The 25,445-nt window shown below is 45.2% G+C and overlaps 1 protein-coding gene across 1 annotated transcript in view; it reads right to left on the reverse strand.

Moving 5' to 3' along the window:
- Positions 1-1,321: 1,321 nt before the first annotated feature.
- GALNT12 (polypeptide N-acetylgalactosaminyltransferase 12) overlaps positions 1,322-25,445 on the reverse strand; it is a 42,425-nt gene continuing 18,301 nt past the window's right edge. Inside the window, exons 3-10 of the mRNA XM_016961320.4 lie at positions 24,451-24,640; positions 19,467-19,652; positions 16,056-16,173; positions 14,273-14,449; positions 11,283-11,414; positions 7,200-7,313; positions 5,286-5,432; positions 1,322-2,448 (exon numbers count right to left, since the gene is read on the reverse strand). Coding sequence (XP_016816809.1) covers positions 2,308-2,448; positions 5,286-5,432; positions 7,200-7,313; positions 11,283-11,414; positions 14,273-14,449; positions 16,056-16,173; positions 19,467-19,652; positions 24,451-24,640 — 1,205 coding nt within the window. The 3' untranslated portion in view covers positions 1,322-2,307. The remainder of the gene's footprint in view (positions 2,449-5,285; positions 5,433-7,199; positions 7,314-11,282; positions 11,415-14,272; positions 14,450-16,055; positions 16,174-19,466; positions 19,653-24,450; positions 24,641-25,445) is intronic.

Genomic DNA, 25,445 nt, shown 5'->3' on the forward strand with positions numbered 1-25,445 from the left:
CTTGACAGGATCTGAGTGGAGAATGTATGTCAAAAAGAGCCTGAGACACAAATTGATACTTTTTAATCAATTCCACGTGTATCTTCATCGCTCCCATCTGATTGGTCCTGTAAACCAAAAACTATCTGAGACAGGTCTCAATCCATTCAGAGGTTTATTTTGCCAAGGTTAAGGATCATGGCCTGTGACACGACCTCAGGAGGTCCTGAGAATATGTGCCCAAGGTGGTTGGTTACAGCTTGATTTTACACATCTTAGGGAAGCAGAAGTTACAGGCAGACATAACTTGGTTTGGCCTGGAAAGGCGGGACATCTTAAAGAAGGGGGCGGGGGGCGGGGCTTCCAGGTCACACGCGAATTCGAAGATTTCCTGATTGGCAATTGGTTGAAAGAGTTAAGCTCTGCCTGAAGAGTCCAAGTCAGCTGAACTAAGTAAGGGGTGGGGTGGGGTGGGGTGGGGGGATGGTGGGTGGAAGCCAAGGTTCTTATGTAGGTGAAGCTCCAGGTAGCAGGCTTCAGAGAAAATAGATGTGAAGGTCTCTTATCAGACCTTAAAAAGTGTCAGACTCTCCTGAAAAGACCTAGTTAGGGAAGGAGATTCTCTACAGAATGTAAATTTCCCCCGCAAGAGACAGCTTTGCAGGGCCATTTCAGAATATGTTAAAGAAATATATTTTGTGGCAAAATACTTGGATTTCCTTCAGGGTCATAGGATGTTATACCAGTCAGGTTGGAATTTGGTATGTGTTGCTACAAAGAGTCTGTTTGGTCCATCTTAAGAGATCTGTTTTAACGTGAATGCCAGTCAGTTGTCTTTAAACTCCAAAGGGAGGAGAGGGTAATGAGGCTTGTCTGGATACTGCTCCCTTCTCATCATGGCCTGAACTAGTTTTTCAGTTCTGAACTAGGTTCAGGTTTTTTTGGTATCTTCTTGGCCAAGAGAGGAGTCCATTCAATCAGATGGGGGACCCCAGAATTTTATTTTTTATTTTTTGAGGCAAAGTCTGGCTCTGTCGCCCAGGCTGGAGTAGAGTGGCGCGATCTTGGCTCACCGCAACCTCCGCCTCCTGGGTTCAGGAGACTCTTCTGCCTCAGCCTCTGGAGTAGCTGGGATTACAGGCGCACGCCACCACGTCCAGCTAATTTTTGTATTTTTAATAGAGACGGGGTTTCGCCATGTTGACCAGGCTGGTCTCGAACTCCTGACTTCAAGTGATCTGCCCTCCTTGCCCTCCCAAAGTGCTAGGAGTATAGGCGTGAGCCACCGCACCCGGCCCTAGAATTTTATTTTTGGTTTACAGTACAAAAAGATCTGCAGTCAGTGTTCTCACATCTTTTTAATCATTCATATTGACTTAATCAGGTTGACAAAATCTCAGGGTTGGTCTGGGATCATTCACAAATCAGAATTACTCAGAGAAATTTTCACAGCAGTTGCAGCAGCACAAACTCTAACGCTGATTTAAATTAATAACTGTTATTAATGAACAAACTTGAAAAAGGAATTTCATATAGAACATTACATTTCTCCCTGACACTACCGTATCATAAAAATTAAAAATGATATAAACATGTTTTAAAGTCATAGTGGTAGAACCAGCCACACTACAGTGCGGCATTGTTAGAAGTTCGCTCTCAAGTTGACTCAGCTTAGTAAAGCAAATTGTTCTCTGAGATTTCAGCTTTGGTTAGTCCTCTTTGGCTGACATGAACATTATGGAGTGTTAACTGTGGTAGCAACACATAACCAAAAAGCATTCTTTTTAAAATACATCTAGAAGATCTCAATGACCTGAATAAATCAATACAATGCTCCTAGTGACAGTCTCTCTATACTGGGAAAACTTTAACCCCACAGCTGAGGTATTATCAGTTAATGCAAAGTATGTTTCTTGAACCTGATTTCCACCCATGCAGATATCTTCGTACCTGGGAATTCTTGTAAATACCAAAATAAAATCTTTACCTTTTTTGCTAATGAGAGTAAAAGGCACGACTGTAAAATATACATCTTGATAGAAAAATATTATAAGGTTTTAATTTTCTAAATACCAAGGGTTAACATCTTACGATTACCCTTTGAAAACAGGGTATTTTGGAACATTTTAAAAGTTCTCAAAATAAGTACAAAGCTTATTTACATTTTTACTAAATCCAACACAACTTTCACAAATGGCAAAATGATTGCCTCTTCAAAGCAATGCAGCCTAGTTTTTGGTGGGCTCTGGTCACTGCTTAGCTAAGTCTTTTTTGGGCAGAGTCCTGGCTCCACAGTCTCCTTCGATGGGCTCCTTGATACACGAGGCTTCATAACATGCGCTCTTTGAAGAACCATTTCTGATGATCCGAGTTGGTGCAGTCTCGTAAGAGTGGAACGAAACTGTCACTCGACTCCTTCCTCGCAGCCTGGACACATTTCTTGGACTGTTCGTGAAATAAAGATCCATCCTACAAAAGATAACAGAATGACAGGCAAGTCATCAGAAAAGTCTCTTTTTCCTAAAGACATGTTTTAAAGATATCAGGGTCTGATTTTTACCATTTCAGAAATATTTATTGAGGGGTAAGTGTCTTCCGTGTAACGCAGCAACTCAGGACTGTCCCGGGGACACAGCACCAGGCTGGTACAGGCTGCGTCCCGCTTGCCTCTCACAGGACCGATGGTGCCACCTGCTGGCTTCTCTGAGCATGTGTCATACCCTACATCTCCCTATTGCATTTGGCTTCCTTCGGGGAAATCAGGAACAAAGATCCTTTGTTTATCTCTTTCACTCCTCTTAGGTCAACTCATTCCATGCAGGGTGATCTCTTTCTCTTAGGTATTTAAACAGAGAGTGTGGAAACTTGGCTGTAGTCCCAGCTCAGCCACAGACCAGATGGATGAGGAAGCCAGTCACTTGGCCTGAGCTACTCACCTGTCACACATCAGAGAATCAGTGGGTTATATGCCTTGTGCCAATTCCCAAACCCCAAAGACGATGGTCTTCTTTAATGACCTCCTGCTTCTCTCCTTTCTGCCAGCCCTTGCTCAGTTATCTCAGCAAGTCTCTCTCTCAGGCCTGGTGTTTATCTTTTCCCTCTGCCTCTCTGTTATAAGCTGTATGCAACGCACTTAATCATGGCTGAGCAGCAAACAGGCAGAGTGAATAACAACATCAGTGAAAAACCTTTGTGATGTGCTGTTCACTAAATGGAACTTTTTTCATTCAAAAAAATCCAAACTCATGTTTTGTAGAATCCAAGAAATGACATTTCAGAGGTTTTTAGGCCTACATAAGAAAATACAAGGCTGGGCACGGTAGCTCACGCCTGTAATCGCAGCACTTTGGGAGGCTGAGGCAGGTGGATCACTTGAGGCCAAGAGCTCAAGACCAGCCTGGCCAACGTGGCAAAACTCCATCTCTGCTAAAAATACAAAAAATTAGCTGGGCGTGGTGGCGGGCGCCTGTAGTCCCAGCTACTCAGGAGACTGAGACAGGAGAATCGCTTGAACCCAGGAGGCAGAGGTTGCAGTGAGCTGAGATTGCACCCCTGCACTCCAACCTTGGTGGAGCAAGGCTCCATCTCAAAAAAAAAAAAAAAAAAAAAAAAGATCCAGCCCTAAGAACTAAGCTTTCTATTATGGTCTAGTGAATGTAAGTGGGGACATTTCCTTCAGAATTCACATATGTTTCTGTTCAATATATATTTGTTTTATATATATATATTTAGGGCATGACTGATGAAATATAATAAATCAAGCTGTATCCTTTTCACATATGAATCAAAGTATTAAGTGTCCTGAAGAAAGGTAAATAATCCAATTCAGTATCCTTCTTCCCAGCCTCCTGAACAAACTTCCTTTTCCTTAAATGGTCACTGAAATTTAAGATAAAATTTTTGATATGTCAAACTGATTTTATTGTTTCTAGTGTCCACTACCATTCCTTGAGGGCTTACAATGGCTTCTGGTTGGGAGAAAGATGGGAAGAGGAGGACATTCAAGAAGATCAGAGACGTCTGGGGTGTGCAGAAGTATTTTTCCTTCTTATTTTCCTGTATTCAATAGGTAACACTATGGTGTGTGGCTTTTCTGGGCAGCCTGCAAATGTCATAGCTAGGGACAACATTTTTCTGCAGGAAAACATATTCCAGCTTTTAATCATCTTTAGAATAAACCCATTTATAAGCAGTATATTGGGAGTGAAAGCTGCCCAGGGAGATAAAAAACAATGAATTTTTTTCTTTCGAATGATTTTCTTTGGATTTATTCCCTCACATGCTTTTTAGTGAGTCAAAGGATATGATCGATTTACAAGTCCTGATGCAAGCTGACTGCAAGTGTGGCGGGGCCAGCACCCTCAGGTCTGAGGTAACCCTCAGTTTCAAATCAACTGTGACTATCCGGGGAGACTTCTCTATCAGAGGTGTTTTCTTGGTTATAATACCACAAGCAACAACTAATCTCTATCGAGCTTTATAGTTTCCAAAGAATATTTCTGGCTATGCATCTAATCCTCAGTAAAGTAAGGCTGCTATTATTGCACCTTTTTTTTTTTTTTTTTTTTTTTGAGACGGAGTCTCGCTCTGTCTCCCAGGCTACAGTGCAGTGGCATGATTTCGGCTGACTGCAACCTCCGCCTTCCAGGTTCAAGTGATTCTCCTGCTTCAGCCTCTCAAGTAGATGGGACTACAGGGGCATGCCACCACACCTGGCTAATTTTTTTTTTTAAGTAGAGATGGGGTTTTGCCATATTGGCCAGGCTGGTCTCGAACTCCTGGCTTCGGATGATCCACCTGCCTTGGCCTCCCAAAGTGCTGGGATTACAGGCGTCAGCCACTGTGCCTGGCCTATTGTACCTATTTTAGAGCTGGGAAAAACAAGGCTTAGAGAGGTGGGGTGGCTTATATCTGGATCTAACGCTTTGGCTAACATCCTTACACTTGGGCTATTTGGCTTACTCGTTTAAAGCCCTTTCATCTCTGAATGCATTTGTAAGAGCTGTTTCCATGTCGGTGCCTGCAGCTCATGGGGGTGCAAGGGAAATGGAAAAGACTAAAAGGGACTGGACAATGAGGAAGGAAGGCAGTGCTAATGACACCGTGTGCCAGGGGACTCCAATCTCCTGCCATCACCGCCCCCCAGGCTCACTGGGACTGAGGTTCCAGGTCTTCCAGAGCTCCTGTCCATGCATGACCACATCCCTGATCCTCACCAGGACTATGCCAGAGAGAATGTCTGACTCTCACACTCTCCCTTATAGCCCAGGGACTGTCAGCAGGAAGGAAGGAGAGAGTTCACCTACCTCCTGCAAGATGAACTTCTGATTCTCTGGGGCAGTTTCTTCGCAGAGATGCATGATAAGGGTATCCATTCCTGCTTCCACAGCAATGCAGCCCTCAGGCTGGTGGGTGTTATAGCGTATTTCTTTCTGGGACGTGTACTCGAAAAACTAAAAATGGGGCAGCCAACATGTAACACAACATTTTCCACTGTTGTGGGAAGAGGAAAGATCGCTGGACAAGAACCTGGGATCACGAGAGCATGGGTGGGGTCATGTACCTGCGTCACCACCAACAGGAGCCTGTGTGATGGGTTCCTCCGCATCCCACAGCCCTCAGTGAACCGCTACTGCAGTGCTTCATGAGCGTGGAGGAAATGGCCCTTCCCATGCCTGCCTGGCTTGCTAGACAGGGAGACAGGGCTGGTGCACGTCACCTCCTGCCTGCAGTGCTGAATGCTGTGTTGGTGTGGGATGGGAGGAAGGGAAATGGACCCATCGCAGCACTAGCTCTTGGGGGCTCTCTGTGACCTTGACTAGCTACTTCCTCTCGTTTTCCTCAGTCTCTCCTCCCAAACCCCCAATATGACAATTCCTAGAAGATGTAAAGTGCTGTGCACAAGCAGACAATGTGACCACTAACGGGAAGACTTGGTTCTTCCCGGACAATGGTTTTCCTACCTGAGTGTACTAGGAACTACCTACAGTGACTGTTAAAAATGCTGATTGCTGGCCCCATCCCAGAGATGGAATAAGGATTCCTTGTGTGTGAGGCGGGGCCTAGGAAGCTGCATTTTCTGCATCTTTGACAAGACACCCACCCACCCCACTAGCCCCTTTCAAAAATTCTGACACAGGTGGGTGTTCTTAAGGCGCACAGAGCAGAGCTTGTCACACCATTATCTCCTGAAAAGCTGCTTAAAACAAGAGTCTGGGATTTGGTAGTGTTGGGATCAGTCTGAAAATATGCATTTCCAAGCTCCCAGATGATGCTGATGGTAGCACTCAGGTACCATCAGCTTTGAGGAAGGCTGTTCTAAACAGTGTTGAAAACCTAAATAATTTAAGGTTGCAGGGGTTGGAATTAAGAAAGTTTACTGTTAACCATAAGAAGGCTTCATATTCAAGTGGCACTGGGGTGAATCCAGATTGGAAAAAACAACATCTGAATCTCTATCCCTTTGTTTCCTGGTGTCTGATAACTCCTTAGTACGGTGAAGCTTCAGAGGCCCAGAACCAACACTTCTCTCCATTCCTGCATCCTCCAAGGGTCCTGTCAACTGCTTTCCAGGGCTGGGGGTCCTTTTCTGGTCTTCAGATTCCCCCAGGACTGAATCTCCCTTGCCCAGCCTGAATTACAGCCCTTCACCCAGACAGATACACCTGGCCCCCAGCTGAGGCAATGTCCCTAAACACCACCTTGCAAGGTGGCCCTATGCATTAAACCTGTCATTCCACTTAACAATTAATTCTAAGGAAATCATCTGAAATGCAGATCTGTTACTTTATCCTTCCTTCTGTCTGACCCAAGGTGTTAGAGGCAGGGTTATTTACAATTGCAAAGACAAGCAGGCAGGGAACCAGTTAACGAAACAGCAATACAGGTGCAAAATGAAATATCAAGAGGCCACTAGGAATGATATTCTCAAGGGATATCTAATAACATAAGAAAAGTAGATGAAGGGAATGCAAATAATGGAATATAAAACATACAGACATTACGACAACTATTTACAACACATAATCTCTATGTGTTATGTGTAAAAAATGATGGGAAGAAAACACATTTTAATTTTAATAGTGGTCTCCCTGAGTCTGGCCACCCCAGGCTTCTACTTTTTATATTTCCCAAATATTACTTTTACAAGAAAAAAATTCAAATATTTAATTTTTTTAACAAAACACACAGCTTTCTCCTCTTTTGAGGCTCATACCTACCTGATTCTGGCCCATCCCATGACAGAGGTACAGAATGACCTGGTGTCCCACAATCTGGTTTTCATCGGGAGGGTTATAGTCAAAGCAGTAGTCTGTTAGTCCTTTGTTCTGGAGCTAAATAAAACATAAATGTGGCATTTCAGTCCAGATTTATAGACACTAACAGATGCCACACAAGGCTTGGGGAGGGTACCTGGCATGAGAGGAGAGCCTGCTTCAAGAGCTAGACGCAAAGGTAAGAGTCTTTTCTGTACAGCACCTTCTAGCTTTAAAAGTGCTTCCTTGTTCTGTAGGCAAGAATCCTTACCCCTATTTTAAGTTGATAAGCCTGAGGACCAGAGAGATAAACTCTTCATGGCCTGAAAGCTCCTCTCTCTCTTTCTCATTAGCAGCAGCCTTACTGCTGTGCAAGTCCAAATATACCTGGGTTGATACCTCGAACTAGATTAATTAAGCTAACTAAATCAAGCAGGCGATAGACACAAAGAAAGAATTATTTTAGGCTGGGTTCAGTGGCTCATGCCTGTGATCCCAGCACTTTGGGAGGTGGAGGCAGGTGGATCACTTGAGGCCAGGAGTTCTAGACCAGCCTGGCCAACATGGCAAAACCGCATCTCTACTAAAAATACAAAACTTAGCCAGGTGTGGTGGGGTGCACCTGTAGTACCAGCTACTTGGGAGACTGAGGCGGGAGAATCACTTGAACCCAGAAGGCGGAGGTTGCAGTGAGCTGAGATCATGCCACTGCACTCCAACCTGGGCAATAAGGCAAGACTCTGTCCTCCCCACCACCAAAAAAAAAAAAAAAAAAAAAGAATTAATTTAAATCACTTTAGAGCATGGTATGTTTGAAAATACCACCTATGAAATATATTCTATAAACAAATTTGAGCTGCAAAGAAATTATAAACCTCATTCAGTATAATACTCTAAGCTGTAGTACTGTATTAATTATCTTGAAACTATTTTCAATATATTTTAGGATAAAGAAAATAAGTAATTATGTTAATATTGTTTAAAACCAAGATTTTCAGGGTAAGAAAAAAGAAATATGAGTATGCTATCAAAGAAAATTTTTCAAGACTACATTGGATTTTCAGATATTAATATAAGCTCATGATCTGTTTCTCAAAAATACGAATTTCCTTTCTCTGCCCAATGAGAAAAATTTAGAGCTGTGCTATTTCACGTGGCGGCCACTGGCCACTGTGGCTACTGGACACTTGAAATGTAACTAATCCAAATTGAGATATGCTATAAGTATAAAATTCACACCAGATTTCAAGGCTTAGTATGAAAAAAGAATGTAAAATGCCTCAATGAATAAATACTTATATTAATTATATGTTGAAATGATATTATTTGGGATATACTGAGTTAAACATTTCATTAACTTTACTTTTTTTTAATATGGTTACTAAAAAAATTTAAGTTACAACAGTGGCTCTCATTATATTTCTGTTAAACTGCATGGTCTGGAGGCAATGACAACGCATAGCAACGGGCACCGCCAGCATCCAGATTGACTCCCAATACCATTACCCAACAAAGGAGCAGGGCTTCTGGGAGGAATGGCAGGAAATGTTTAAAACTCGAATGGGACAACTTGGCCAGAATCAAGGAGGCTATCAACGCCACTGTAAGGTGTCAAAGACCTCAGAAGCCAAAATAAAGGGTCTCCCACTGGCCAATAACAATTTTCATATATTTTTTAAAAAGATGAATTGGGCTGGGCACAGTGGCTCATACCTGTAATCCCAGCACTTTGGGAGGCCTTGGCAGGAGAAATGCTTGAGCTCAGGAGTTCAAGACCAGCCTGGGCAACATAGCGAGACCTTAATCTTTACTAAAAATAAAAATAAAAAATTAGCCAGGTGTGGTGGTGCTCACCTGTAGTCCCAGCTACTTAAGAAGCTGAGGTGGGAGGATCACTTGAGCCCAGTGATCCAGGCTACAGTGAGCTACAATGGTGCCACTGTGCTCCAGCCTGGGTGACAGAATAGAAGCCTGTCTCAAAAAACAATACAAAGAAGAAAAGATGAATTGATTGAAGCACACCGGCTATTTAAACACCCATTAGTTTACAATGACACTCAAGAAGAGAAAAAGCCAAAAAAAACAATGAGCCACAACAAAAAAAAAAACAACCCAGTAGATACAACTGGAGGAAACTAAAATACCAACTCTTACTCTGAAAATAAGCAAATAAAGAAAAGACTTAAGAATTTGTTATGCCTTGGCCGGGCACAGTGGCTCATGCCTGTAATCCCAATAGTTTGGGAGGCTGAGGCAGGCAGATCACCTGAGGTCAGTAGTTCAAGACCAGCCTGGCCAACATAGTGAAACCCCGTCTCTGCTAAAAATACAAAAAAAAAAATTAGCCAGGCATGGTGGCAGGTGCCTATAATCCCAGCTACTCGGGAGGCTGAGGCAGGAGAATTGCTTGAACCCATGAGGCAGAGGTTGCAGTGAGCTGAGATCACGCCATTGCACTCCAGCCTGGGGGACAAGAGCAAGACTTTTCTCTCAAAAAAAAAAAAAAAAGAATTTGTCGTGCCTTTTCTGTATGAATTCTAAAACTCACATATACCAAATTGCTTTAGTTAATGAGGGAGTGTTCTTCTTTATGAAAAATTTCAGCTAATAAATGTGGAAGAAATGAAAGAGAAAAATCACCATTTGGCAACTCCATTTGAAATAATGGGTCTAGGCAATGGTTATCAGTGGCTACTAAAAACATGAGACAGAGGCTGATGGGGGTCTTATAATGACCGGTCCAGGTGAGGGATACTCCATTAACCCACTGGTCAACCTTATCACTAAAGATGACCATACTTCCTATGCTCCTGATATGACACAACATGAACACATAACATCACCCACAAAGTGTTCTTGCCAAAAAGGTGGATCCTGACTCTAATCAAACCTTTAGAACTCACTTCTATCTTAAAGAAATATGGGGGAGAGAGGCACAACTTGAAGATACCACAAAGAAAAAAATAGTTATTGCAAGAGTGAGACACTCTACAGGTAACATATTGTTTTTTCAACAAGTTAAAGATATTAACAAGAAAAAGGAAGAGGGCTGCCTTAGATTAAAAGAGATTTAGGAGACAAGACACAACCATCACATGCAATGTGTGCACCTTGTTTGGATCCCAATTCGAATTAGCCAGCCACTCAAAGAGAAACTGGAAAAGTTGGGGGAATATGTATTAGAACTAGACATTAAATGATACAAAGAAATACTTGTTCATTTCTATGGTTTTGTAAGATAATGTCCAAATGTTATGAAAATGCATAAAATGCACAGGAGAGAAATGACACAATGCCCGGGATTTGCTTAAAAAGAGGTAAATGTGGAGGTGAAGTACAGGAGAGAGAAAGAGATAAAGAGAGGCAGGATCTTGAAAATTCTAGAATCTCAGGGATGGTATTCATTATACCATTCTCATACCATTCTCTCTGCATTTCTATATGTTTGAATATTTTCATAATGAAAATAGAATGTAACATGAACATCCTGCTTTATATTTATCAAAGACTTCTAGAATGGAACACCAGCACTTCTGATCAACACATCACAGCAGAGGAGACCTTGCTAAGCTGGTGTCATTCCCAGGAAAAACAAAAGACACTGGACATTTTATCTGGTCTCATCCCAAAAACATTTTTTAGGTTTTTTGAAATACTAGAAGTGACTCCCCTATACCCACTATTGCCTCTGTAGACTTCCAAACTTGGAATTATTAACTAGTCCAGCCATTGAGACTAGAAGTAATATGATAAGGCGTTAGTAAAAACTAGGACGTGGAAACACCAGATAAGCCTCAGTTTCCTTACCTACAAAATAGTTGTCAATTTTGAGATGGCTTCCAGCTCTGACATTCTGCACCTACGGCCCAGACACTCACAGGGAGAAAGAAGGGCAGTGGATAAAAAGGTGGTGGGGGGTGGGCAGGCGGGTGGGAGTGGAGGAAGCCAATGCTCCCCATGATGTGGCCTTTCTTGCCCAGGATTTGTAGAGCAGACCCAGAGGCCAGGGAAGTCCCTGCCTGCCGTGGGCCCACCACCCTCACTCACCATCCCGAAGAAGCCAGGCCTGTCCTCAGGCACATGCAGTTCTGGATACACAGTCTCCAAGAACCACTTGAAGTCTTTACACTGGAGCTTGTCCCGGAGCTGCTTCCTCTCTGTCACATCCCCAAAAGGTTCCTGAGAAAACAACAAAACAGTGAGACCCCATGGGTCCTAGGGCTTCCTTTCAAAGCCCCTGTGTTCACTGATGCTCACTTACTAACCACCAGCCAGCTTTGATGGAGCATTCGTCGCATGCCAGGCCCTGTGTGGAGCACAGAGGATAGAAAACATCCTTGCACCTAATTCTAGCTTCTAGTATGAGAGGCTGTCACACAGACAATTCCATTCCTAGGTGCTCTGTTGGCAGGGGGGTGTGACCAGGTGCACAAGGGTAGAGGACAACCCAACCCGCCTGCTGATGGAGTGAAGGAGCCAAGCCCTGGGGCTGCACTGGCATCTATGGATCCCGGACCTGTGACCCATGCTTGTGATCAGAGGTCATCCTGAAACCCAACCAGGGAAATGTCAGTTTCACCGAAACATATGCCATGACTTTCTGGTTTACTACTAATATCTGAATATCCACTTTCAAACACAGGTAAATATTCTAGATGTAATCATGTTCTCAGTATGAAATAAGCAATAAGAAATACTTATGCAAGTTTGGTTTTATGGGCAAAACTAATGACTGAGAGCTTTTGAATAATTAAATACAGCAAGCCTCTATTTAGTATCGCAAATGTGCAGCCACAAGAAAAATGCTGAGTGCAGAAATATTACCGTACCTGCACTGTCATGTTAAACAATTAAAAGCTGACAAGTTAAATATTGAACAAAATGGTAATAATAAGTACATGTTTGAATAAGATTTCAGATTTCTGCTATTTCCCAGAGTTCTTTCACTGGTGAAAGTCACTGCGCCCCCAGCTTCAGCCAAGTATCCATTTAGCACTCAGCCTTGGACATGAAGCCTAAGGGTGCATTCAGTGCCTCCCTAAAATATTCTCTGGGAACCCTCAGGAAAAGGGAACTATGGGTTCCAGACTGTGCATGAGGAAAGAGTGGGTGTTTCTACTCTATGGTGCTAGGCAAGACGGAGGAGGCAGAAGCAAATGACCATGGAGCCCAGAGCCAGAGAGGGGCTGAGTGGGAGTCCAGCTGAGAACCCATGGGCTCTGCAGAGCAGAGCAAGAGGTGCGCTGCAGAGTACAGGCCCCAAGCCCAGTTCTACCTCCTATCAGCCACAGGGCCTGGACAAGTTCCTTCCAACAGCGTCTCTCTGAGCTTCAGTTTTCTCATCCATAAAATGAGAATTTTATTGCTACCCTGCAGGGTTGCTGGAAGGACTCAGAAGAGACTTCCATGAAGTGGCCTGATGAGAAGCCTTAGAGCAAGACCTTCTTGTATTGCCAAGCAGCCCTACTAGTTATGCAAATGCAGGGCAAGCAGGCACCCTGCCATGGAGCATGCAGAGCTGGCTGGGGCAGAGGCAGTGGACTGTGTTTCATCTGAAGCCCAAGACCTGGGAAAGAAGAGGCAGATCCCTCATCCACAATGGTCCCAGAGGTAGAGGCAGAGCAAGGATCCGGACCAGAAAATAAGTCCCTGAGATAAATAGCTATGAGGAAGGACACAGTCTGGGCTGAACCTCAGCCTCCAACAGATTCAGTGCAGTGGGTGGATGGGCCAGTGTCCCTGCAGTGTGTGGCTGGGACCCAGCGGAGCAAGCCAACTGAGCTGAGACTTCAGTGACTGCAGGCACACCTTCACCATTGGTCAGAGAGATGGGCCCAGCAAGGCCTCTGAGTGGGGAGGAAGATAGACATCTGTTAGGCTGGCGGTGGGGGGGTTTCCATGACCATGACATACGGTGAGAAAGAGTAGCAGCGGGGGCCTGGGCCACTCTCCAGTAGTCCTTCCATCTGGAAATGGAAGCAGAACAGACTCCCTGTTTTAGAAAAGGAAGCTTCCAGGGTGCTAACAAAAAGGCTCTAGAGGGAGGTAACAGACCCCTAACTAATAAGGCGGATGTGTCCCTGAGCAATAGCTTTAAGGTAAAGAACTGTGCCTTAACTTGTACCCTGTGTTTGTGGACTCACCCTACTGGCTACAAAGAGGAAAACCAAAACACATGGACAAAGCCTGGCCTGTGACACCAGGTATCCCCAACTGTCTATGTTAGTACAGTCCATCCTCATTATTTACTGGTTCTGTATCTGAATTTCCCTACATGCTATAATAAAATTGATTTGTAACCTCCAAATCAATACTTGTGGTGTTTTCTAATTTTCACACACATTCATGGACAAAAAATTTGAGTTGCCCAACACTTAACTCCCATTTCCAGGTGATATAGAACAAGGGCACACACCGCCTTCTTGTTTCAGCTCTCATCCTGTAAACCAGTGTTCTTTTCACCATCTGTTGGGCACCACATTTTTTTCTGCTTTGTATTGGTGACTGCACCAGCTATTCTAGAATGTCCCCCAATCGTAGTGCTGAAGTGCTACCTAGTGTTCCTAAATGCAAGAAGGTTGTGATGAAGAGAAAATAACACGTGCTAGGTAAGCTTCATTCTGGCATGAGTTACCGTGCTGTTAGCCATGAGTGCAATGTTAATGATGCAACGATATATGTTAAACAGGTGTCTTTGAACAGAAACACACAGAAAACAAGGCTCTGTATTGATCTGCTGACAAAACTGTGCCCCAAGTCTGGCAGGAAACTAACCCTGTATTTCCCCTAAGAACAATGGCTCTGTTTTCATGAATTCAGCGTTTGTGGTGGCTTTATGCACTATAACAGCTGTAAATAACAAGATTTGACTGCATATAATTATTATAAATGGAGGAATAAATTCTCCCCATACTCGTATCTGAGCACCCAATTTATTCTCTATTTCTGGAACCAGATTGACTATGTTGGGGAAGCCACGATTAGCTGCTGTTTTTCAGATGAAGCCAGATGGAGTGCAGGTGGGCCGAGGAACTCACCAAGCGGGCACGGGGGTTGCGATGGTAGTAGAGCTCTTTAAATTCATCCATCCATACTTCAGCTGCACGAACACTGTTGGCCAGAGCCTTGTTGCGGGAGTAGGGAGCTTGCTTGGGGAAAACATGGCCAACATGGGAACACGGGTGTGTTTCCAGAACCCCACCACACTGCCAGATCTGCACACAGAGAAAAGGAGAGGCCAGGTGGTGAGCAGGGGATGAGCTGCGGGTCCATAGTATCTGCAGCAAAGAGGCCAGGCACACGCAAGGCATGATGGACACTGCCAAGATGCTCAGCCTCCATCGGGCAGGAGGCTACCTACCCGGCACACTCATGACACAGAATGTGGGTAAAGAGCAAGAAAGCAGCCCCCAAAACAAATAAGCTGTGGGAACCAAGACCCCAAAGTCCATGCACTAAAGCTCATGCACTTGACTCACAGGAGCATCCACAGAGACCTCGCTGGCAACCCACTTACTCATTACAGAAAACACAGGCTTGATTACCTGATCTCCTAGCCACAGAAGATAGGAAAGCAGCAAGGAAGAAAAGAGGTTTGGAAGGGAGAAAGGAAGAGCGTCTAGAAACAGGTAGAGCAGCCTGACACCTAAGGAAGAGGCAGAGAGACCATTAAAAGCACACCCAAAGACTCAACAGGCGAAGGCATCTGAGCCCATCTCACACTGGGACTGACAGCCTTGAATATCTCATTTTCCCAAAGATGGGACAACCAAGCACAGCATCTGGTACTTATTACAGAGGGCGTGAGTCCTCGGTAGAAGGCCAAATTCTTGTTTATTCAGTTTTTATGAGGGCAGAACACCATATAAAATATTATTAAAAATCGTAATTTTCCACTGAAAAGCACCAACATTTACACAAAGTTTTGATGCTTAAAATGTAAGACTTCATTAACCAGAAAATCTACTGAAATGCTAGGAGTTTTCCAATATGGTTTTCACGGGCCATGTAGAGTAGCATCCGTAGGTAGGCTTGTTACAAAAAGCAGAATCTTGGTCCCACCCTAAAGCTATCAAATCTAGCTAGAATTCTAGATTGTGCTTGTGAATCTGTCTTTCTAACAAGTTTACTCAGCAATTCTTACATGTGTTGGCTGGGTGCAGTGGCTCACGCCTATAATCCCAGCACCTTGGGAGGCCAAGGCGGGTGGATCACCTGAGGTCAGGAGTTTGAGATCAGCCTGGATGACATGGTGAAACCTCGTCTCTACTAAAAATACAAAAATTAGCCGGGCATGATGGCACATGCCCATAATCCCAGCTACTCGGGAGGCTGAGGCAGGAGAATCACCTCAACACAGGAGGCGGAGGTTGCAGTGAGCTGAGATCGTGCCACTGCGCTCCAGCCTGGGCGACAGAGCGAGACTCCGTCTCAAAAAAAAAAAAAAAAGAAATTCTTACATCTGTCAAAGTTTGAAAGGCACTGTGCTAAATAAAGAGGCCACTTCATAAGGAATTAATCGAGTAAAGGCTCCAGAAGACAGGATCAGGAGGACCTAACCCTGAGCAAGTCGCCTCTCTCCTGGTTTCATTTCCTCCTCTCCATAGAGTGAGAGAGAACTATGTGACTTGCAAGGCCCTTGCTGGCCCCAAATCTAGAAAAAGTACACTTTTTAAAAAGCTAAAACAAGAAAGCAAGCATGTTTATAGGATATGCGTGTCATCATCTTTCAGGGTCCACCACGCTCTCACAGCAAATCCCATCGTTCCCAAAGAGAGAATCAGTTAAGAACATGTCCAAAGAGAAGACTGAAATACTTACCCTAAAGGAAAATTCGAGGTTTTCTCCTCCCCAAACTTCCATTCCTGTATCATAAGACCCCAGATATTCAAAATATTTCTTACTCACAGCAAACAGCCCACCAGCCATTGTTGGAGACCTAAAAAAGTATGATATCCTTATTTCACTGTAGACAGCAGAAAACCATCACAGTTATCCAACTATCTTCCCACCACGAGCCCTTTCATCTGTTCATCCATCATCTCTAAGCATATCCTGCCTTCACCTCGGTGCCCCACACTAGGCTGGGCCTGGAGGCACAGATGTACCCTACGGTCCCTGCCTTGAGGCGGCTCCCAGGCTTCTCAGCAGGTAAGTACTATGTGTGTGCTAAATATGTTAACTAAGGTCAGCCAGGGCCCTGGGAGAACACTGAGGAGGGCAGGGGCAAAAGGGCAGGACTAGGTTCCCTGGAGGAAGCAAGGTCTGCAGGACAAAGGACAGTTAGCCAAGAAGAAGAAGGGAAATGGAATGGTTCTCCAGCATGAGCAAAGGCTTAAGGGTGGGAGAAATCCAGGGACATTTAGAAGCATAGAGAGCAAGGAGAAGAGAGAAGCAAGAGACCACGTTCCGAGAAGAAGGCAGGCTCCAGGCCATGGTCATCTGAGGAGGTGTGATCTCACAAGGCAAGCACTCACAGATGCCACTGAGAGGCCAGTATGCAGAAGGCCCTAAAGGCAACTCTGGCATCTGAAAGCGCCCCGAGGGCCAGGTCCTCTCGAGTGGTTTCCTCCACTAGGACCCAGCTAGCCAGCCTCAGGCTGCTTTTTCAGCCAGCCTTGTTTCCCGCCACCCATCACCAGGTTTATCTGGAAGCCAGCACTAACTTCAGAAACGGCCCACGGCTTCCAGCCTACACGGCAGAACACTGTAAGGTCAGCACACCCCAGAGTTGCACAGGCAACAGGATGAATTCAGAAATAGGGAAAGGGCTGGGCACGGTGGCTCATACCCGTAATCCCAGCACTTTGGGAGGCTGAGGCAGGCGGATCTCCTGAGGTCAGGAGTTCAAGACCAGCCTGGTTAATATGGCGAAAACCTGTCTCTACTAAAAAAATGCAAAAATTAGCTGGGTGTGGTGGCCCACAGCTATAATCCCAGCTACTCAGGAGGCTGAGGCAGGAGAATCACTTGAATCCAGGAGGCAGAGGTTGCAGTGAGCTGAGATCATGCCACTGCACTCCAGCCTGGGTGACAAAGCGAGACCCCAACTTGAAAAAAAAAATAGGGAAAGAGAACATTGAGAGCACAACCACTGAAAATGTTAACATCCTGCAGCATCGGGGCCTGCCCTGGACTCCAAGCATGGGGCCAACTGAGAAGACAACAGCAACATCCCCAGTGGAAGGGAAGGTTCTAGACTACAAAGCACTTTCACGTGTGTTTATCCTAAAAATCTAGGAAATAAGCAGGGTGGATATGCTGGTACCTATTATACAGATGAGATAACTGAGGCACAGGGATATTATGGGATGGGGAGGATAGGTGCCCTGAGCATGTGGGGTAACGGGGCAATTAGAATTCATGGACCCCCATGAATTCATGACAGGCTGCCTAAGTAGCCTAGATTAGAGCCTCCTGCTCTGTGTCTCAGTTTCCAAACCTATTCAGTGAGGGATTGAGCAGGATGTTCTCACTAAGGGCTCCTACAGAAGCCTGGGTGCCATTCTTAATTCCTTCCTTCCCCAATTCCCACTCAATTTCTTCCAATTCTCCCATCTTAACATCTCTGGAATCCACAGTGCCCACCATCTCCTGAACCATTGTTTCTGACCTGGAAGACTGCAGAGCCTCCTAATGGTATCCCTGCCTACAACGGTCCCTCCAGGGCCCTCACCACATGGCACGCAGCACATGCTCAGGTCACTTCCTGCTCGGATCCCTTCAGTGGCTTCTACCTGCTCAGGGTCAAGTCCAAATCCCTTCCCTTGGCCCCGCCCATCTCTCCAGCCTTATCTCTGAACACTCTCCTTGCTTGCTCCACTCCTGCCAGCAGCGGGTCATCTTAAGGTCAGGACTCTGGTGAAAGAATTCAGAAGCCCAACTGCCAAATGTGGACGCAAAACTAAGAGCCTACTTCCGGTTCAACACACCAGCGGTGAGGCTGAAGTCCTGACCTCCTTCTGCCCAACGCCCACATCTGTCTCCCACTTGCTTCTGAACTTGGAAGGGGAGGAAGAAGCCAGGCTATCACTTCAACACCTCCAGAATGAGAGCTGCTGAGCCTCCCTTGGGCCCATTCTACTCAGAGCTTGACTCACCCACTGGCCAGAGCAGACTCCTCCACCTGCCATGGATCCACCCACACCCCAGGTCAAAGGGGCCTAAAGATGTTTCCTCAAGAATGAGCATATGACCAGCAATCCCACTCCTAGGTGTATACCCAAAAGAATGGAAAACAGGGACTCAAGCAGATAAAAGTACACTGATGCTCATAGCAGCATTATTTAACAATAACCAAAGGACAACCCAAGTGTCCACCAACAGAAGAATGGATAAACAAAATGTAGCATATATGTACAAAGGAATATTACTCAGCCATCACAAGAAATGATGTTCTCTAGGAAACTTGAAAACATGATGATAAGTCAAAGAAGCCAAGTACAAAAGGACAAATATTGTATGATTCCACTTACATGGGGCGCCTGAAAGAACAGAGGTTCCCAGGAGCTGGGAAGGGGAGAATGGGAAGTTATTGCTTAGTGGGGATATTTTCTGTGTGGGATGATGAAAAAGCCCTGGAAGCAGGTAAAGATCATGTTTGCACAACACCATGAATGTGCTCGATGCCACTAAAATTGCATGCTTTGTTTTATTTATTTATTTTTTTATAGAGACAGGGTCTCGCTCTATCGCCCGGCTGCAGTACAATTGCGTGATCATAGGTCACTAAAGCCTTGAACTCCTTGACTCAAGCGATCCTCCTATCTCAGCCTTCCAGCTACCTAGGCCTACAGATATACACTACCACGCTCAGCTAATTTTTATTTTTTTGTAGAGATAGGTTCTTGCAATGTTGCCCAGGCTGGTCTCAAACTCCTGGACTCAAGCAATCCTCCCACCTTGGCTTCCCAAAGTACTGGGATTATAGGCATGAGCCACCATGCTCAGCCTAAAATTGCATACTTCAAAATGGTTAAAATGGTAAATTCTCTATGATGCATATTTTACCACAATTTAAAAATTAAATAAATAAAATATACCGATATAAAATTGACATGTGTAGCAGACATGTTTAATAAAAATAAACAAATACTCTGGGCAAAAAAGTGGGAAGAGGGGAGGTAGTTAAGCTGACAGCTAACCATTCCTCCCGAGGGCCTCCGCTCACAGGTCAGCCAGATTCAATGAGGCATGCTTAAAAAACAAGTCACCCAGAAGTCAGCTCCTGACCTGATGACATCGACGGGGGATCGCATCCGTATCCTCTCCCTCTCAGGAACTGTGTGCCACGTGAACACCAGCCTCCAGTCGAAACCGCCGATCTGGGGCTCCCCGGAGTTCCCCAGGTATTCGAAGGTGTTCCAGTCGATCACATCAATCACCGGGCACACCACTGCCGACTCCTCTTCATGGATCCTGAAAGCACCCAAGACATCCATCCGTCTCTCCTATGCAGACGGGCAGCAGGAAGACAATTGGGAAATTCAAGGGTGAATTCTTGTCTTCCTTCCAATAAGAGGGAGGAACATCTGAGAAAGACCTGCTTCTCTTATTCCAGGTGTCTGCAGCCGTGTCAGAGCCCTGGCAGGTGACCACCATGGGGGAGATCTGGGGGCCACGGAGGGCTTTAAAACAAAAAGTCCCATGACTTTAATATGCTCTGATTCTATCCATGGACATTCTGACCAAACGCTCTATGATTTAAATTTCTCAGAAGTGCAAGAGGTTTAATCACAATGAAACACCTTAACATCAAGAAATACTTATCTCCTAAGAACAAAGGTGCACCCAGACCAAAGGGTCAGCTTTGGAATTAGAATATAAATTCTAATCCTGCTATTTATTTGCTGTGTGACATTAGCCAAGTCACCTAACTTCAGAGCCTATTGCCTCAGTGGTAACACTGGAATTATAATATCCATTCAGAGGATTAATGTGAGGACTTCCTGGGAAAATGTTTTTAAGATAGCTGGCAGAGAACCTGAAACTATTGCTATTTTTTTATTTTAATGTTTGTTATTGTGAAATATTACATATAGTGAAAAATGCTATAATTTCCTTTTGCAGGTATCAGCCTGTGTGTTGGCTTCAACTGTTCTCTCCACATTATTACAAATCTGGCCATCCCTCAGCATGCTTCCAGGCCATGTTTCTTTGCATATGCCACCACACCAGGAAAGATGGACTGAGACTAGACCACGTGTGAACACTAGATTTACTTGAGTACATTTTGGGGGACGTTGTCTGGAATTTGAGACCTAAAAATCCTAAGAGTCCCGCCACACAGGACAGTGCAACAGAGATCAACCAGACTTGAGCTTTCAGTTTCCTTAGAATGACACCAGAAAGTCAGAGGGTATATTAGAAATACCACTCTGGGGTAAGAATTACAACTATCGGGGAAATTGCACTGTTCAGAACAGGTTGCATGAGACAGGGTCTTAGATCTGTGAGTTCCCCAAATTGAGGAAGTTGCATACTAGGTATCCACCAACATCCGCTTATTTAAAGCAATTGAGGGCATTATTTAAAAGGTTGAAAGGGCCAACATCAGACCTGCTGGGCAAGTTCTAGCTGGCCCTTGGCAAAGGCCAGCTCCCCCAGGAACTGATGGCTTGTGATCAAGCTGGCTGGAACCACAGACAGCCTAATTTTTACAAGAAGGGGAAAACTAGGGGAATGCTATACCAGCATTGGAGTATAGGACTCCCAGTCGTGGCTGGAGAATGTGCAGGACCCATAGGGATGCTATTGGCATCTGGGCCAGAACCATTCTCCACTGCACAGGGCTGATCTGCAGGATACTTGGCCTCCCTGATACACAAAATGCCAGGAGCCCTACCTGGTTGACATGACAACCAAGAATACCCTCCCACATTTCCAAAAGCCCCTGGATGGAAACGGTTACCACTCCTGTCTGGGGCCACCTTAGGGAGAGTCCACAGTCTGATGTGTCCCAATGCTCGTGCACACCAAAGTCCCCTGGGGAGCTTTTGAAACATGCAGAAGCCGAGGCCCCAGCCCCAAGAGTTAGATCCAAATGGGACCAGGCATTGGTGTGTTTAAAAAGCTCCCCAGGTTGAACCCTCACACACTGTTGGTGGGAATGTAAATTAGTACAACCTCTATGGAGAACAGTTTGAAGGTTCCTCAAAAAACTAAAAATAGAGCTACCATATGATCCTGCAATTCTACTCCTACGTACATATCCAAAAGAAAGGAAGTCAGTGTATCGAAAATATATCTGCACTCTCATGTTTGTTGCAGCACTATTCATAATAACCAAGATTGGGAAGCAACCGAAGTGTCCATCAACAGATGAATGGATAAAGGATATGTGGTACATATACTCACAATAGAGTACTATTCATCCGTAAAAAAGAATGAGATGCTGTCATTTGCAACAACATGGATGGAACTGGAGGTCATTACGTTAGGTGAAATAAGCAAGGCACAGAAAGACAAAGTTTGCATGTTTTCACTTATTTGTGGGAGCTAAAACTTAAAACAATTGAACTCATGGAGACAGAGAGCAGAAGGATGGTTACCAGAGACTGGGAAGGGTAGTTGGTTGGGGGAGTGGGGATGGTTAATGGGTACAAAAAAACAGAAAGAATGAATAAGACGTACCAGTTGCTAGCACAACAGAGTGACTATAGTAAAAAAAAAATAATTTAATTGTACATTTAAAAATAACTGGCTGGGCGTGGTGGTTCATGCCTGTAATCCCAGCACTTTGGAAGGCTGAGACGGGCAAATCACTTGAGGTCAGGAGTTTTACACCAGCCTGGCCAACATGGTGAAACCCCATCTCTACTAAAAATGCAAAAATTAGCCTGGCATGGTAGTGCATGCCTATAATCCCAGCTACTCAGGAGGCTGGGCCAGGAGAATCACTTGAACCTGGGAGGCAGAGGCTGCAGTGAGCCGAGATCACCCTACTGTACTCTAGCCTGGGCAACAGAGCGAGACTCTGTCTCAGATAGATAGATAGATAGATAGATAGATAGATAAAAAAAATTACTAAGAGTATGACTGGGCCAGGTGCGGTGGCTCACGCCTGTAATCCCAGCACTTTGGGAGGCTGAGGTGGGTGGATCACTGAGGTTAGGAGTTCGAGACCAGCCTGGCCAACATCGTGAAACTCTGTCCCTACTAAAAATACAAAAACTAGCCAGGTGCGGTGGCACACACCTGTAGTCCCAGCTACTCAGGAAGCTGAGGCAGGAGAATCACTTGAACTTGGGAGGCGGAGGTTGCAGTGAGCCAAGATCACGCCACTGCCCTCCAGCCTGGGTGACAGAGTGAGACTCTGTCTAAAAAAAAAAGAAAAAAAGAGTATGAGTGGATTATTAGTAACACAAAGATAAATGCTTGAAGGGATGGATATCCCATTTCCTCTGATGTGATTATTATGCATTGCATGCCTGTATCAAAATATCTCATGTACCCCATAAATATATACACCTACTATTTACCCACAAAAATTAAAAATTAAAATATAAATTTTTTAAAGTTTCCCAGGTATTTCTAACAGACAACCGAGGTGGAAAATCCCCTCTTCTACAGGCATGCAGCAAGGAGGCGGCTGTCCCATGTCCAAAGGGTGGGATGAAGAGGAATCTAAAAGCATTAATCCATCAGCTGCAGAGAAAGAAATGTCCTCTCCCCATGATTTCAGACCTGTGTAGAGGTGGCCATCTATGAGTGCAGTGGGGGAACGAAGGAAGGGGAGCCCACTGGTCTGGGTTCCAGAGGGAGCACTCGGCCATAACTGTGCTCTAGTCTCCAGCTCCATCACAGGCCAGAGGAGCCTCGAATCTGCTGCTAGGAAAGCTCATCAGAGCTGAGGAGGAGAAAGAGACAGCTAAAGAACCTGCAGCTGACAAGAAGCCAGGACAGTAGGAAGTGGCAGGGCAGGGGGCAGCTGGGTCACACCCAGGAAGGAAGGCAAGTGGGTCCCCAGCTCTTTCAGACAACCCTAACAACCATGGAGTTGGCATCTGCGGGGAAGCAGTTCCCCAGCTGCAGAGACCCTGCCCCTCCAGCCCTTTGCCTGCTCCACAGCGGGGAGGCCAAGCAAAGATCCCTTCCTTCCTCTCCCACCTGGGGAGCTTCTGGTTGGCAAGCCCAGCTCCTGACTTCTATGATGCAGAAACAGAAAGGGCAGAGAGATGAGGCAGAGCATGGGGAGGAAAGAGACAGAAGGGAACAAAAAGTGGGCCCCAGTAGATGGTGGCTTCTTGAGGGGGGAAGGTAGGAGGGTGAGAGTGAGATGCCGTGGAACAGCAAGGACAATGGCCTTGAGAACAGGGTCACATTATGACTTTCAGGGACCCTTTCTCTATAACAACCAGACATATTAAAAAGCATATTTTATGACTATACTGGTATAAAGACAAATACAATCCATGCTAGATTCATTATTACATACCCATTATTATGATATTCATTTTTCCCTTCTGATTTTAAAAGAAATTCATAACATTTATCTGGGTTCCTTCCAGTTTCATGGGCCCTAGGCATTGTTCCTCCTGGGTGTAAGGGATAAGTCAGCCCTGCTTGAAAGAAATACATCAAAATGTGTATTCTTTAGGAGTGCCATTCTATTTGATTGAGGATTTTTTAAAATGTTCTTGGTTGATGATACTTCCTCGGTTTTCTGCAAAAAGCCCGGATAAAAAGGAATAATAAGGCCGGTGTGGTGGCTCACGCCTGACGTCAGGAGTTTGAGGTCAGGAGTTTGAGACCAGCCTGACCAAAGCAGTGAAACCCCATCTCTACAAAAAAATATAAAATTAGCCGGGTGTGGTGGTGCATGCCTGTAATCCCAGCTACTCCGGAGGCTGAGGAGGAGAATCGCTTGATCCCGGGAGGCAGAGGTTGCGGTGAGCAGAGATCACACCATTACACTCCAGCCTGGGCAACAAGAGTGAAACTCTGTCTCAAAAAATAAAAAGAAAAAAGAAGGAATAATAAAAGCAAACAGTGACACAGGGCCTTCTCCAGCTGGCACTCCCAGGCACTTGCCATGCACTAAATCATTTAACGGTCTCAACAGCCGAACTAAGAAGGGACTGCTCTCCTGCCCAGTGACAGAGAAGCAGCTGAGCCCAGGCAACCCGTTAACCCTCAAGTGACGTGATGAGTCTGTTCCTTATGCTACCTACTCCAGGTAACATGCTGTCTCTCCCATGGTGGGCGGCTCACGTACCTCTGCAGCAGCGGCTCCAGCCACCCTTCGTGGCACTCACAGTGACAGTCCAGGAAGGTCAGAACATCACCCCTCGCCGCAGACGCCCCCAGCAGCCGGGCTCGCACCAGGCCCTCTCTCTTGTTGGCGCGGATCAGGCGCACCTTGGGCAGTCCCGAAAGCTCATTGGCCAAGCGCTCCTTCAGGTGCTCTAGGGAGGCAAACAAAGCAACAGGGGTCACCCGTGACAATCTCGGAGGAGCGCCTCATCCCAACCCGGGGCCTTCTGGGCCTCCCTGTCCCAAACAGAAGATGAAATAGACAGGAGCCTCCTTTGCTCTTCCACCTGGGACATCCTTACCTCACCCAGAACCAAGGTTGGAAGTGCTCCGAAGGCCAGGAGGAGGCTGGGGGAGGAATTCCAGAACCACCATTTGCTCCCCATCTAAACACATGCACGTTGAATTGTACACTTCAAATGGGTGAATTGAATGGTGTGTGAATATATTTCAATAAAGCTGTTACAAAAAATGCTTTACAGTTTTGACTCATGAGCACTTAAAAACCAAAAAACACATGAACCATCTAATCGCAATTTTTATAAAAACAGTAGTTATGTTAATAGGAATTTTCTCAGGAGTACTTTACAGTTTCAGTAGTAGTAACAATAATAATAGCAGCTAAAACTAAAGAGGACTTGCTGTGCCAAGTACTACCTAGGTGATTTCTAGATAACCTATCTGATCCTCATAACAATCCTCTGAGGCAGGTGCTAGTATTATCCCTATTTCACAGATGAGGGCACTGAGGCCGGAGAGGCTAAGTAACTTGCCCAAGGTCACAGAGTAAGTAAGTTGACGAGCCATGAGGGGAACCCAGCTCCAAATTCTACAAGCTAACACTACCGCCCAGAGCAGCCACCGGAGTGAGAGCCTGTCTATAAATAAATCAATAAATAAAAGCATTAATTGGTTGATTTTTTTTTTTTGAGAGAGGGTCTCACTCTGTCAGCCAGG

This window comes from Pan troglodytes, chromosome 11, assembly GCF_028858775.2.
Source record: "Pan troglodytes isolate AG18354 chromosome 11, NHGRI_mPanTro3-v2.0_pri, whole genome shotgun sequence".
Classification (NCBI taxonomy): Eukaryota; Metazoa; Chordata; class Mammalia; order Primates; family Hominidae; genus Pan; species Pan troglodytes.